Below are 13,657 nucleotides of genomic sequence, written 5' to 3' on the forward strand. Positions count from 1 at the left end.
CATTTCTATGTATTCCTTATTTAAAATAGAAAAAGAGAATTTAAAAAAGAATTGAAATATTGATTAATTGGTATGATATTTGTTATATTGTTGTATTTCTGAAGTTGATCTTTCCTTTCAAGCTGCAAATATCTTTTATGTTTTCAACAGGATAGTGAAATACATCAGACGTTTTAAAGAGAGAGCTTCAGGTATGAACAACTTTCCACTGTTCTCATCTGTATACATTTTATGTGAAACAATTAATGGAGTTGCAGTTTTGGTTCAACTATTTGTTTAAAAACTGACTGCGCTCACTAAAATTAATATTATTACTATTCTCATCACTGTCTAGAAAAGTATTTTGATTGAGCTATGATGAAATCACTTTTGTGTTAATTATTTAGTTGAACTTGGTTATTCATTGCTGTTCAGTCACAAGCACTGAACAAGTTTTAGGATGAGACTCACTTATTTTTATTTGTAATTACGTTATAGACATCATATTCCACCATGAGTACGGACGCAGAAATGGCCTTGTATGGCAAGGCTGCCATTTATCTCCGTAAGCCAGAGAAGGAGAGAATTGAGGCTCAAAGCAAACCATTTGATGCCAAGTCAGCCTGCTATGTGGCCGATGTCAAAGAGCTGTACTTGAAGGCAACAATCCTCAAGAAAGATAGTGGCAAAGTCACTGTCAAAGTCCTGGACACACAGGAGGTTGGTATCATACAGTCAGATGCAAATGGGAGATAGATGTGAACAGTACTCATTGTGACTAATGTCCTGTTCCAGGAGAGGACAGTTAAAGAAGATGACGTTCATCCAATGAACCCTCCCAAGTTCGACAAAATTGAGGATATGGCCATGATGACCCATCTCAATGAAGCCTCTGTCTTGTATAACCTCAAAGAGCGTTATGCAGCATGGATGATCTACGTAAGAATATCTGATATTGAGCAAATAGAAATATTGAAAATGACTCTACAGTGCTTGTAGAAAACACAAGGTTATCTATAATATCTCTATGATCACTTTCAGACCTACTCTGGGTTGTTCTGTGCCACTGTGAACCCCTACAAGTGGCTCCCAGTGTATGATGCTGAAGTCGTAAGTGCCTATAGAGGCAAGAAGCGTATGGAGGCTCCACCCCACATCTTCTCTGTCTCTGACAACGCTTATCAGTTCATGCTTACTGGTAAGTTGTAAACAATGGAGAATTTATCAGTACATGGAGGTTTCTTCTGCAAAAATACATGAATTGTTTTGTTTTTCATTTTAACAGATAGGGAGAACCAGTCTGTCTTGATCACGTAAGTGTTTCCTTTATCAAATTTTGCAACTTAATCAAGTATTTTGATCAAATTCTTATAAGTCTGTGTCTATACCCAGTGGAGAATCTGGTGCTGGAAAGACTGTCAACACCAAGCGTGTCATCCAGTACTTTGCAACAATCTCAGTGGGTGGAGACAAGAAGAAAGAAACATCAGGAAAGATCCAGGTACGATAACATTTCTGAAATTACTTAATATGTTTCAAGAAGAACAACTAAGTCCTTTGATGATTCTTAAATTCTAAACATGAATTGCAGGGGTCACTGGAGGATCAGATTATTGCAGCCAATCCCTTGCTGGAGGCCTATGGTAACGCCAAAACTGTGAGAAATGACAACTCCTCTCGTTTTGTAAGTATGGAGCCATTTCTACACATAAGAAAGGTCTTGTTGCATATTGTCCATGTGGAGGGATGTTTAAAAATGAATCTTTCCCAAACAGGGTAAATTCATCAGAATCCATTTTGGAACATCTGGCAAATTGGCTAGTGCTGATATTGAGACATGTAGGTGACAATTTCTTATTTTAAATTTATATAACTAACTAATGTCCAAATACTGACTCATGAAATACATTCGTAGATCTGCTGGAGAAGTCTAGAGTGACATTCCAGCTTCCTGATGAGAGAGGCTACCACATCTTCTACCAAATGATGACCAACCACAAGCCTGGGCTTCTTGGTAAGCAGATGTTAAACTTACTTTACTTATGTTCATATATAACATAGTTTGCTAATGTTTTCACTCTTTTTGATCTCCAGAAGTGGCACTCATCACAACCAACCCCTACGACTTCCCCATGTGCAGCATGGGTCAGATTACAGTGGCCAGCATTGATGACAAAGAAGAGCTGGATGCTACTGATGTAAGTGAATGTATTCATATATTTTGTGCTTCAATAAAACATAAAAACAACAGTTTTCAATGCATTTTCTTAAGTGATAGTGTTTTGCATGGGCACCTTCTTTGCACACAGAATGCTATTGATATCCTTGGCTTCAGTGGTGAGGAGAAGATGAGCATCTACAAGATGACAGGTGCTGTGCTCCACCATGGTAACATGAAGTTCAAGCAGAAGCAGCGTGAGGAGCAGGCTGAGCCTGATGGCACAGAGGGTGAGTATTGAATATTAGCTCAAAGGTCCTTTACCAGACTGGTTTCTGTTATACAATGACACACGATCTCTGTCCCGTACTGTATATATTAATTGTAAAACAATTAACTTTTTCAGAGGCTGATAAGGTTGCTTACTTGTTGGGTCTGAACTCCGCTGACATGCTGAAGGCTCTGTGCTATCCTAGAGTGAAGGTCGGAAATGAGTTTGTCACCAAGGGACAAACTGTACCTCAGGTAAAAAAAAAATATTGGTATTAGTTTCTTCTACTAATTTAGAAGTTATATTAGTTAAATAATACCACTATAGTAATCCAATATAAACTTTATTAAGAACAATAAAATTGAGAAAATGTGTTAGTCCCTGCTGACTTGTAATATCAGGTGAGTGTGGCATTTAGCTTTAAAATCAAACATGTTAACAGGTTCTTTGTCGGATTACAAATAAACAAATGTATATTGCTTCAATTAGACAATCACTAATCCAGCATTCTACAAAACAACAAGTCAATAATTCAAATCTTGTCTTTTATTTTTTCTTCAGGTGCTGAACTCAGTGCCTGCCCTGGCCAAGTCTATCTATGAGAGGATGTTCTTGTGGATGGTCATCAGAATCAACCAGATGTTGGACACTAAACAGGCCAGGCAATTCTTCATTGGTGTCCTGGATATTGCTGGCTTTGAAATCTTTGATGTAAGGTTCATTCCTAACAAAGCTGATTTGTTTACGACAAGGTATTTTTTATTGATTTGCATTGAATACTCAATCATTCATTCACTCACAGTTCAACAGCATGGAACAGCTGTGCATCAACTTCACCAATGAGAAACTGCAGCAGTTCTTCAACCACACCATGTTTGTCCTGGAACAAGAGGAGTACAAAAAGGAGGGTATTATCTGGGAGTTCATTGACTTTGGTATGGACTTGGCTGCCTGTATTGAGCTGATTGAAAAGGTAAGCACTTAGTTTTGGGATTCTATGTATTTTTGTTATTCTAACTTCATGTACAACTTAATGACAAACTTTTTCCTACTTTTTAAAGCCCATGGGCATCTTCTCCATCCTTGAAGAGGAGTGCATGTTCCCCAAGGCTACAGACACATCCTTCAAGAACAAGCTTTATGACCAGCATCTTGGCAAAAATAGAGCATTTGAGAAGCCAAAGCCAGCCAAGGGCAAGGCTGAGGCCCACTTCTCTCTGGTGCACTATGCTGGTACTGTGGACTACAATATCAGTGGCTGGCTTGACAAGAACAAGGACCCACTGAATGAGTCTGTCATTCAGCTGTACCAGAAGTCCTCAGTTAAACTTCTGTCTCTTCTGTATCCTCCTGCTGCTGCTGAGGGTATGATATTAACATCTTAAGGTTGTAGATAGTGCATATTTTGACTAACTGTAGAATGTGTTGATGAACAAAAATGTTTCTTCTTGAACTTATTAACAGATACCACAAAGAAGGGAGGCAAGAAGAAGGGTGGTTCTATGCAGACTGTATCTTCTCAATTCAGGGTAAGGTTTAGCATTACAAACCTAGGTATAACATTATATTTCAGTTCATGGTCGAATTCAAATTATATTTTACTGCAATAATTTATATCTTGGATTTACAGGAAAACTTGGGCAAGCTGATGACCAACTTGAGGAGCACCCATCCTCACTTTGTGCGCTGCCTGATTCCCAATGAGTCAAAGACTCCAGGTACACAGATTATGTAACCTTAAGTCTTGTTGGGATGGTGTACTTAGTTTTGTGTTGCTTTGACCAGGACAATAACATTTCACAAAAATGACTAACAAATGTCTTTCTTACAGGTCTGATGGAGAACTTCCTGGTCATTCACCAGCTCAGGTGTAACGGTGTGCTGGAGGGTATCAGAATCTGCAGAAAAGGTTTCCCCAGCAGAATCCTCTATGCTGACTTCAAGCAGAGGTATCACTGACAATATTCTTTATATCTTCTAATACTTGACACAAACTACAGAACAAACCTTACATTGACCATTAACTGTCTAATGAAAAGGTACAAGGTACTGAATGCAGGTGTAATCCCTGATGGCCAGTTCATTGACAACAAGAAGGCTTCAGAGAAGCTTCTTGGTTCAATCGATGTTGATCACGACCAGTACAGATTTGGAACCACCAAAGTAAGCACATTGCTTCCCTTATTTTACTTTGGCATACTTACAAAGGAGGTTAAGTTGTTCAGTTTGTCTTTTGTTACTAACTGAATACACATGATTTTGGTGAAAAATTAGACAATAGGTAAAGAAAAAAGTGATTAATGGTTGCTATTGATACAAAGTACCCAGGATGTTGCCATCTATAAAAACATATATTAAAAAATCATATGGGTAAAGTTTGTTTTATATGGTGTGAGGTATGCTCTATGCAGGCAATGATTTTGATTTTCTGTTTGATCAGGTGTTCTTCAAGGCTGGTCTGCTGGGTACCCTTGAGGAAATGAGAGATGAAAAACTGGCATCTCTTGTCACCATGACTCAGGCTCTCTGCCGTGGTTATCTCATGAGAAAAGAGTTTGTGAAGATGACAGCGACTAGGCACGTTTAAAACAGTTAATCCTGTACACACAGTAAGGGTATGAAAAAATCACAAACAACAATGTCCATTGAAAACATTTTTTTTCCACAGGGATGCTGTCTATACAGTCCAGTACAACGTACGCTCATTCATGAATGTCAAACACTGGCCATGGATGAAGGTGTACTACAAGATCAAGCCTCTGCTGAAGAGTGCTGAAACTGAGAAGGAGCTCATGAATATGAAGGAGAACTATGATAAGATGCAAACTGACTTGGCTACTGCTCTGGCCAAGAAGAAGGAACTGGAGGAAAAGATGGTGTCTCTCCTGCAGGAGAAGAATGATCTGCAGCTCCAAGTAGCATCTGTAAGTAGACATCTAAAGATATATGACTTTTCTCAATTTGTGATCACAATACAGTATGTGGATGTACTAACACATTTTTCCAAATGTGAACTAGGAAACAGAGAATCTGTCAGATGCTGAGGAGAGATGTGAGGGACTTATCAAGAGTAAGATTCAGCTGGAAGCCAAACTCAAAGAGACAACTGAGAGGCTGGAGGATGAAGAGGAAATCAATGCTGAGCTTACTACCAAGAAGAGAAAGTTGGAGGATGAATGCTCTGAGCTCAAGAAGGATATTGATGACCTGGAGCTTACCTTGGCCAAAGTGGAGAAGGAGAAACATGCCACTGAGAACAAGGTTTGGAAATATTACCATATCCAGCATATCAAGTAACATTATCAAGATTAACATTTGATAACATCTTTCTTTCAAACTTAGGTGAAGAACCTGACTGAGGAGATGTCCTCTCAGGATGAGAGCATTGCTAAGCTGACCAAGGAGAAGAAAGCCCTCCAGGAGGCTCATCAGCAGACTCTTGATGACCTGCAGGCTGAGGAAGACAAAGTCAACACTCTGACCAAGTCCAAGACCAAGCTTGAGCAGCAAGTGGATGATGTAAGATGAATAACAAGGTTTCCCTTGAAAGTGATATTTAAAAAAATATGTACACATTAATAACTCTAACTAAATATTAATATGCAGCTTGAGGGTTCTCTGGAGCAAGAGAAGAAGATGCGCATGGACATGGAGAGGGCCAAGAGAAAGCTTGAGGGTGATCTGAAACTGGCCCAGGAATCCATCATGGATCTTGAGAATGACAAGCAGCAGTCTGACGAGAAAATTAAAAAGTAATAACATTGTTTTAATTTCTGAACCAGTGAGAAGGTGTCTAGATGTGGCCTGACACTTTGATAAACCTTTATTTTGCACATTATTTTTCTAACAGGAAGGACTTCGAATTAGGTCAGCTCCTTAGCAAGATTGAGGATGAGCAGTCAATGGGTGCCCAGCTTCAGAAGAAGATCAAGGAGCTTCAGGTGACTCACGCAGTGTTACATAAAATACTTACATATATATTTACTATTACAAGTTTAAAAGTGCATGTTTACTAAAAGACAACATATCTACATTAACAGGCCCGTATTGAGGAACTGGAGGAGGAGATTGAGGCTGAGCGTGCTTCTCGTGCCAAGGTTGAGAAGCAGAGAGCTGATCTCTCTAGGGAACTTGAGGAGATCAGTGAGAGGCTGGAGGAGGCCGGTGGTGCCACAGCTGCCCAGATTGAAATGAACAAGAAGCGTGAGGCTGAGTTTCAGAAGGTCCGCCGCGACCTTGAGGAGTCCACACTGCAGCATGAGGCTACTGCTGCTGCTCTGCGCAAGAAGCAGGCCGACAGCGTTGCTGAGCTGGGTGAACAGATCGACAACCTCCAGCGTGTCAAGCAGAAGCTTGAGAAAGAAAAGAGTGAATACAAGATGGAGATTGATGATCTCTCCAGCAACATGGAGGCTGTTGCTAAAGCAAAGGTACATAATATGTTACATGGTGTTTTAATATCCTGAGCAGTATAGTAAAGTAAATGAATTACTATACTGGAAACTTTTCCTCATTAGGGAAATCTTGAAAAGATGTGCCGTACTCTTGAGGATCAACTTAACGAAATCAAGACCAAGAATGATGAAAACCTCCGTCATATAAATGATCTGGGTACTCAAAAAGCACGTCTACTGACTGAAAATGGTATGTATGAAATAGCGTTTAACCACAGTGATGTGCAGTGTGTCTGAAAAACTGAACACAAAGTAATTTTCAATGACAATTTTCACACAAGGTGAGTTCGGCCGTCAAATTGAAGAGAAAGAGGCTCTTGTCTCTCAGCTGACCAGAGGCAAACAGGCCTTCACACAGCAGATTGAGGAGCTGAAGAGACACATTGAAGAGGAGGTTAAGGTAAAAAACAATAAGAGTGTTAATAGGGCATTATGTATGATTTTAAGTTAAAAAGGTTTTGCTCATTCAAGAATATTACTAATACCAGGCCAAGAATGCTCTTGCTCATGGACTGCAATCAGCTCGCCATGACTGTGATCTGCTGAGGGAGCAGTTTGAGGAGGAGCAGGAGGCCAAGGCTGAGCTGCAGCGTGGAATGTCCAAGGCCAACAGTGAGGTGGCTCAGTGGAGAACTAAGTATGAAACTGATGCTATCCAGCGCACTGAGGAGCTTGAGGAGTCCAAGTGAGTACAATCATAATGATGAAATGGCCAAAAGTTTAACATTATGGTACAGTTCATTAATAGCAGTTTTACTTGTGTCAATACCTTTATGCAAAAAAATTCATCCAAACTTTTCTTTCATTTCAATCGTATTTTACATTGCAGCAATGTTTTTACATGTTCATGGAGATCCTATCTCATATATGCAATGATACCACGAAGGAGGTATTTTTAAGTTGGGTATAAATCTGTGGGGGGGGTTCTCCGGGAATATGGGGTATCGGACCCCCTGATAAGGGCCGTCCGTTCCCTGTATGACCGGTGTCAAAGCTTGGTCCGCATTGCCGGACTTGTTTCCAGTGAGGGTTGGACTCCGCCAGGGCTGCCCTTTGTCACCGATCCTGTTCATAATTTTTATGGACAGGATTTCTAGGCGCAGCCAGGGTGTGGAGGGGGTCCCGTTTGGTGACCCGAGGATTGGGTTACTGCTTTTTGCAGATGATGTGGTCCTGTTGGCTTGAAGAGAGAGCTGAGCCGAAAGGCGAAGCTCTCGATTTACCAGTCGATCTTCGTTCCTACCCTCACCTATCGTCATGAGCTTTGGGTAGTGACCGAAAGAACAAGATCGCGGGTACAAGCGGCCGAAATGAGCTTCCTCCGTAGGGTGGCTGGGCTCTCCCTTAGAGATAGGGTGAGAAGCTCAGTTATCCGGAGGGAGCTCGGAGTAGACCCTCTGCTCCTCCGAGGTGAGAGGAGCCAAATGAGGTGGCTCGGGCATCTAATCAGGATGCCTCCCGGACGCCTCCCTGGTGAGGTGTTCAGGGCACGTCCCACCGGTAGGAGACCCCGAGGAAGACCCAGGACACGCTGGAGAGACTATGTCTCTCGGCTGGCCTGGGAACGTCTCGGGATCCCCCGGGAAGAGCTGGACGAAGTGGCTGGGGAGAGGGAAGTCAGGGCTCCCTGCTTAGGCTGCTGCCCCGGCGACCCGACCCCGGATAAGCAGAAGAGGACGGTACGGTACGGTATAAATCTTTCACTGACAAACAAATGTGCCATTTTTCTTACAGGAAAAAGCTGGCTCAGCGACTTCAGGAGGCTGAAGAGCAGATTGAGGCTGTGAACTCCAAGTGTGCTTCTCTGGAGAAAACCAAACAGAGGCTCCAGAGTGAGGTGGAGGACCTCATGATTGATGTGGAAAGGGCTAATGGGCTGGCCGCCAACCTGGACAAGAAGCAGAGGAACTTTGACAAGGTACTACCATTTATTTATAGTGACCAACAAAAAAAGAGAAGGAAAAGTATTTGTCATTTTATGTATTAATAACTAAGTTGACTGTTATTGACTGTGCGAATTGTGTAATTTAGGTTTTGGCAGAGTGGAAACAAAAGTATGAGGAGGGTCAGGCAGAGCTTGAAGGAGCTCAGAAAGAAGCTCGTTCTCTCAGCACTGAGCTGTTCAAGATGAAGAACTCCTATGAGGAAGCTCTGGATCAGTTGGAGACCATGAAGCGTGAAAACAAGAACCTGCAACGTAAATTCTAGCCAGATTGTGTTAGCAACTACAGTTGGATTATGTTCAATGCATGTGTATGTATTCTATATATTACACATTTTAAGACTAATCAACATTAAACACATGTATTTCTTTGCAGAGGAGATTTCAGATCTGACTGAACAGATTGGTGAGACTGGAAAGAGCATCCATGAGCTGGAGAAGTCCAAGAAGCAGGTGGAGACAGAGAAGGCTGAGATCCAGACAGCTCTTGAAGAGGCTGAGGTAAAAACATTTACAGGAAAATCTTCTGAATTTTTTAAATAAATGAATAAATTAATTTATTATACAACGTCTGAAGCAGAGATGAACATTTTATTCTGTGATATCATTAGGGAACTCTGGAACATGAAGAGTCAAAGATCCTGCGCGTCCAGCTGGAGCTCAACCAGATCAAAGGTGAGGTGGACAGGAAGCTGGCAGAGAAAGATGAGGAGATGGAGCAGATTAAGAGGAACAGCCAGAGGGTGATTGAATCCATGCAGAGCACTCTGGATTCTGAGGTCAGGAGCAGAAATGATGCCCTGAGAATCAAGAAGAAGATGGAGGGAGACCTGAACGAGATGGAGATTCAGCTGAGCCATGCCAATCGCCTGGCTGCTGAGTCCCAGAAACAGCTGAGGAATGTGCAGGCACAGCTTAAGGTAATATTGTAATATATAGTTGTTGTTGCACAGACTATAGTCAGTCAGTACATTTACATTTTGGTATTAATGTAAATATTAATAACCCTAACCCTAACCCTCCCCAATATTTTTTCACTAGGATGCACAGCTGCACCTTGATGATGCTGTCAGAGCCCAGGACGATCTCAAGGAACAAGCTGCCATGGTGGAACGCAGAAATGGTCTCATGATGGCTGAAATTGAGGAACTGAGAGTTGCTCTGGAGCAGACAGAGAGAGGCCGCAAAGTTGCTGAGCAGGAGCTGGTGGATGCCAGTGAGCGTGTTGGACTCCTGCACTCTCAGGTGAATATTTCTTCAAACATTTTTCTGGGCGGCTGTGGCTCCAGAGGTAGAGCGGTTGTCCACCAATTGGAAGATTGGCGGATTGGCAAGACACTTAAGACTCAAATTGCTCCCATTGCTGTGCCAACGATGTATGCATTGTTTATGAATGATTAGTTTCCCTCTGATGAGCAGGTTGGCACCATGCCTGATAGTCATCAGTGTATGAATATGGATGAATGAGACATAATGTAAAAGCGCTATGCAAGAACAGTCCATTTACCATTTCCACTAATTCACAAATCTAAACCATTATGTAAAACAAGTTATAAATCAACTAATTTGACTTCTCTTTTAGAACACAAGTCTACTGAACACTAAGAAGAAGCTTGAGACTGACTTGGTTCAGATCCAGAGTGAAGTGGATGACAGTGTTCAGGAAGCAAGGAATGCAGAGGAGAAGGCCAAGAAGGCCATCACTGATGTGAGTTTACATTTTATTTGTTCGTAATTTCAGTAAGTAAAATTTATTTTGAATGGCATTTAATGCTGCCTCTGATAGGCTGCAATGATGGCTGAGGAGCTGAAGAAAGAGCAGGACACTAGTGCTCACCTGGAGAGGATGAAGAAGAACCTGGAGGTCGCTGTTAAGGACCTGCAGCATCGCCTGGATGAGGCTGAGAACCTGGCCATGAAGGGTGGCAAGAAGCAGCTCCAGAAACTTGAGTCTAGGGTAAGACACTTAATTTTAGAAAAATGCACAGTTGAAGAGATGTAAGAAAACATACAACAGGCACTCTAAATATATTCTGATATTTCTGCTTTCCTCAAGGTGCGTGAGCTTGAGACAGAGGTTGAGGCAGAACAGAAACGTGGAGCAGATGCTGTTAAGGGTGTCCGCAAGTATGAGAGGAGGGTGAAGGAACTCACCTACCAGGTACAGCCACATTAACACTTAAAATGTACAATTCAATCAATCAGTCATTATGACAACATTTATACATCAATTTTGCTTTCCATCACAGACTGAAGAGGACAAGAAAAATGTTAGCAGGCTTCAGGATTTGGTTGACAAGTTGCAGCTCAAGGTGAAGGCCTACAAGAGGCAGGCTGAGGAAGCGGTAAGGACAACATATACATTTTCAATACTGAAAACTTGATAGTCTTTCAAGTTATTTTACACAAAGAAAACTTCTGGTGATTTTTGGGACAATCAATCATGTCTATCTCTATGGAATTCCAGGAGGAGCAGGCCAACGTTCATCTGTCCAAGTGCAGAAAGGTCCAGCATGAGCTGGAGGAGGCTGAGGAGCGTGCAGACATTGCAGAGTCCCAGGTCAACAAACTGAGAGCAAAGACCCGTGACTCTGGCAAGGTAGATATGTATACATTTAAGCTTTATGAAAAACAAATCAAATTTAGTCCTTACCATTATTTATATTATATTTCAATTAAACAATCTACATATGTAAGTATAATTTGTAATGTTTGTATGTACTCATGTATTGATTTTTTTGTTTCACATTTTCACAGGGGAAAGAAGCAGAATAAAGCACTCCAACTGATGGGATGTTTCGAATCATATAATATGATGTGAAATATACCACAATAAAACAGAGTTTAATCTTAAATTGCTGTTTGTGTTATTTCGATGTCAATATTAGAATATAGAACCTGCTCTATATGTAAAGTGCCTTGAGATAACTGTTGTGATTTGGCGCTATACAAATAAAGATTGATTGATTGATTGATATTTCTTAAGAAATAGCAAATGTGAGATTTGGATAATTTGTGACACAGTTAAACTATCTTTATTGGAATGACTTAGCTACAGCATAGAATATGCTGCATAATGTTTTATTGTACAGATATGAGATATCTTAAAGTCAACACTGACTACCTCTCACTACATAAATCCAGTAGGGAGAATGTTTGGAAAATATCCACAATTCAAACAGCAGAGCGAGCTACTCTGCCACCCTATAAGGTGCAGTAGAAGCCACTTTAACCATGGCTTTAAATTGAAGTCAATGCAAAGTCCCTTGAAATACCACTGACAGCTGCTAGATGCACGCTCCTAAAAGTCCCTGGCTCAAATAGACACCCAGTGAAAAGGTGTCAACAATAATATCACATTAACCACTGAATTGATGAGATATTTTGGTCTTAATCGCTAAATTCAGGAACTTCTGGACTTGTGCAAACATTTCCTCACTAAATCACAAATAAAAAAATAAATGCAAATCAAGCATGTGATGATTTTGAGTGACAAGGTCCTTTTGAATACAAATAAGAGGGTTGAGGCTGACCAGGTTGTGAAGTAGATGACACAAAACATTCAAAGAAGGCCAAGAGGGAAATCACAAATATAAGTGATCATTAATGGAGTGAATGAAAAAGTATCATAAACAGTTTTTTGAAACTAACAGATAGGGAAAGAGGAAATTGAGAATGGCTCTTTTTTAATATTTTAATGGTCTTAAATTACATTTTAATCACATTGTTTCCACTAAGAAACAAATATTACTTTTCAATCAGAGGTATATGAAACACTATTTAAAAATAGATTATTCTTTACAATGATAGTCAAGATATATCTAACAATATAACATGCATATTATTTTTGTATAATATACACATTATGAGCTGTTTATAAAGCTCCTATGAAGTGGCCAAAGTATCATTCATTGCTTATACAGCTTACTAATAAAGAATAACCAAAAACTAACTACATTTAAATTAACATTTGAGATACTGTTGCTCGAGGAAACTACTGAACAAGCTGTATGCAAACATTTTCAATGCCAATTTATCCACCACCTATAGGCTTGAATCTTGCCAATAAAAACATTTGATCACACTACTTAGTGAAAGACAACAACAGCTGTTATGCTTTTGGATTTAGAGCAGCAACAATGAATCCCAACCCTGAGTGAAATAACCCATGTAAAAATACCATTTTTTAAAAAACATTTCTAGTTTTGATTAGTACAACACTTAAACAATTACTGTAGGCATAGAACACATTTTGGCATTGGTTGGCTCAGATATATTAAGATCATATATTAAGATGATCCTCCCCTGGTCTCTGTGGGGTGAAGTTAAAACATAAATTATATTATAATGCCAAAGTTTTCACAAAGAATCTATGCTACTTAGATTCTCTCTATTCTGGCTGAAAGAGTTAAACATCATCTTCATCTACACCTCCTGAAAAACATTTGGAAATCCAGATATCTTCCCCAATTATATACCGTACATATCAGGGTATCCCCTAACCTATGCACATCAATCCAACTATAGGAATGGCAGCTGGGAATTGCACAAAGTAGAAATTCTGTCTAAATGTGGGAATTGTAGGCATGTCTTGGAATAACTGATATGGAAATTTTACTATTTGGCAAATACTCAAGGAGAATATTTCGGCATTTGAAAGATTGCATGATTTATATATAACTGATGAGTAATGATGAAGTAATGTGTCAAAGGACTGTCTCATAACCAAGGGACTAGAAATTTAAAGTGAAAGACTTTCTACAAAGTTGCATGCACAGTAAAGCAGAAAATAGACTTGAAACCTAAAAAGACACTTGGGGTCATTCTCATGGTCATAAAACGGTTGTCAGACA

At 40.3% G+C, this 13,657-nt stretch overlaps 1 protein-coding gene across 2 annotated transcripts; it reads left to right on the plus strand.

Annotated features, from left to right (window-relative positions):
- Nucleotides 1-492: 492 nt before the first annotated feature.
- On the plus strand, nucleotides 493-11,579 carry LOC128359543 (myosin heavy chain, fast skeletal muscle-like). Of its 2 annotated transcripts, none has more exons than XM_053320038.1 (39): nucleotides 493-699; nucleotides 775-918; nucleotides 1,021-1,177; nucleotides 1,265-1,292; nucleotides 1,372-1,480; nucleotides 1,571-1,663; nucleotides 1,755-1,818; nucleotides 1,895-1,993; nucleotides 2,074-2,177; nucleotides 2,289-2,427; nucleotides 2,544-2,662; nucleotides 2,970-3,119; nucleotides 3,211-3,381; nucleotides 3,470-3,773; nucleotides 3,873-3,937; nucleotides 4,039-4,126; nucleotides 4,240-4,357; nucleotides 4,448-4,571; nucleotides 4,849-4,985; nucleotides 5,077-5,332; nucleotides 5,427-5,669; nucleotides 5,751-5,927; nucleotides 6,015-6,160; nucleotides 6,259-6,349; nucleotides 6,449-6,838; nucleotides 6,926-7,052; nucleotides 7,144-7,262; nucleotides 7,351-7,547; nucleotides 8,597-8,780; nucleotides 8,894-9,059; nucleotides 9,181-9,305; nucleotides 9,416-9,724; nucleotides 9,846-10,049; nucleotides 10,387-10,512; nucleotides 10,591-10,761; nucleotides 10,861-10,965; nucleotides 11,054-11,149; nucleotides 11,272-11,403; nucleotides 11,562-11,579. In XM_053320038.1, exons 1-39 carry the CDS (start codon nucleotides 493-495, stop codon nucleotides 11,577-11,579), a joined length of 5,802 nt encoding a protein of 1,933 aa, XP_053176013.1. The 2 variants fall into 2 exon arrangements, with proteins under 2 accessions (XP_053176013.1, XP_053176015.1); XM_053320040.1 differs by having other exon boundaries at nucleotides 778-918.
- The last annotated feature ends 2,078 nt before the right edge of the window (nucleotides 11,580-13,657 follow it).

This window comes from Scomber japonicus, chromosome 5 (assembly GCF_027409825.1).
Source record: "Scomber japonicus isolate fScoJap1 chromosome 5, fScoJap1.pri, whole genome shotgun sequence".
Lineage (NCBI taxonomy): Eukaryota > Metazoa > Chordata > Actinopteri > Scombriformes > Scombridae > Scomber > Scomber japonicus.

Coding starts and splice junctions, on each gene's coding strand:
- LOC128359543 (XM_053320038.1), top strand. CDS start 493: ATGAGTACGGACGCAGAAATGGCCTTGTATGGCAAGGCTGCCATTTAT. Junction 9,060..9,180: donor TGAAAACAAGAACCTGCAAC/GTAAATTCTAGC, acceptor ATTTCTTTGCAG/AGGAGATTTCAGATCTGACT. Junction 11,150..11,271: donor AGAGGCAGGCTGAGGAAGCG/GTAAGGACAACA, acceptor ATGGAATTCCAG/GAGGAGCAGGCCAACGTTCA.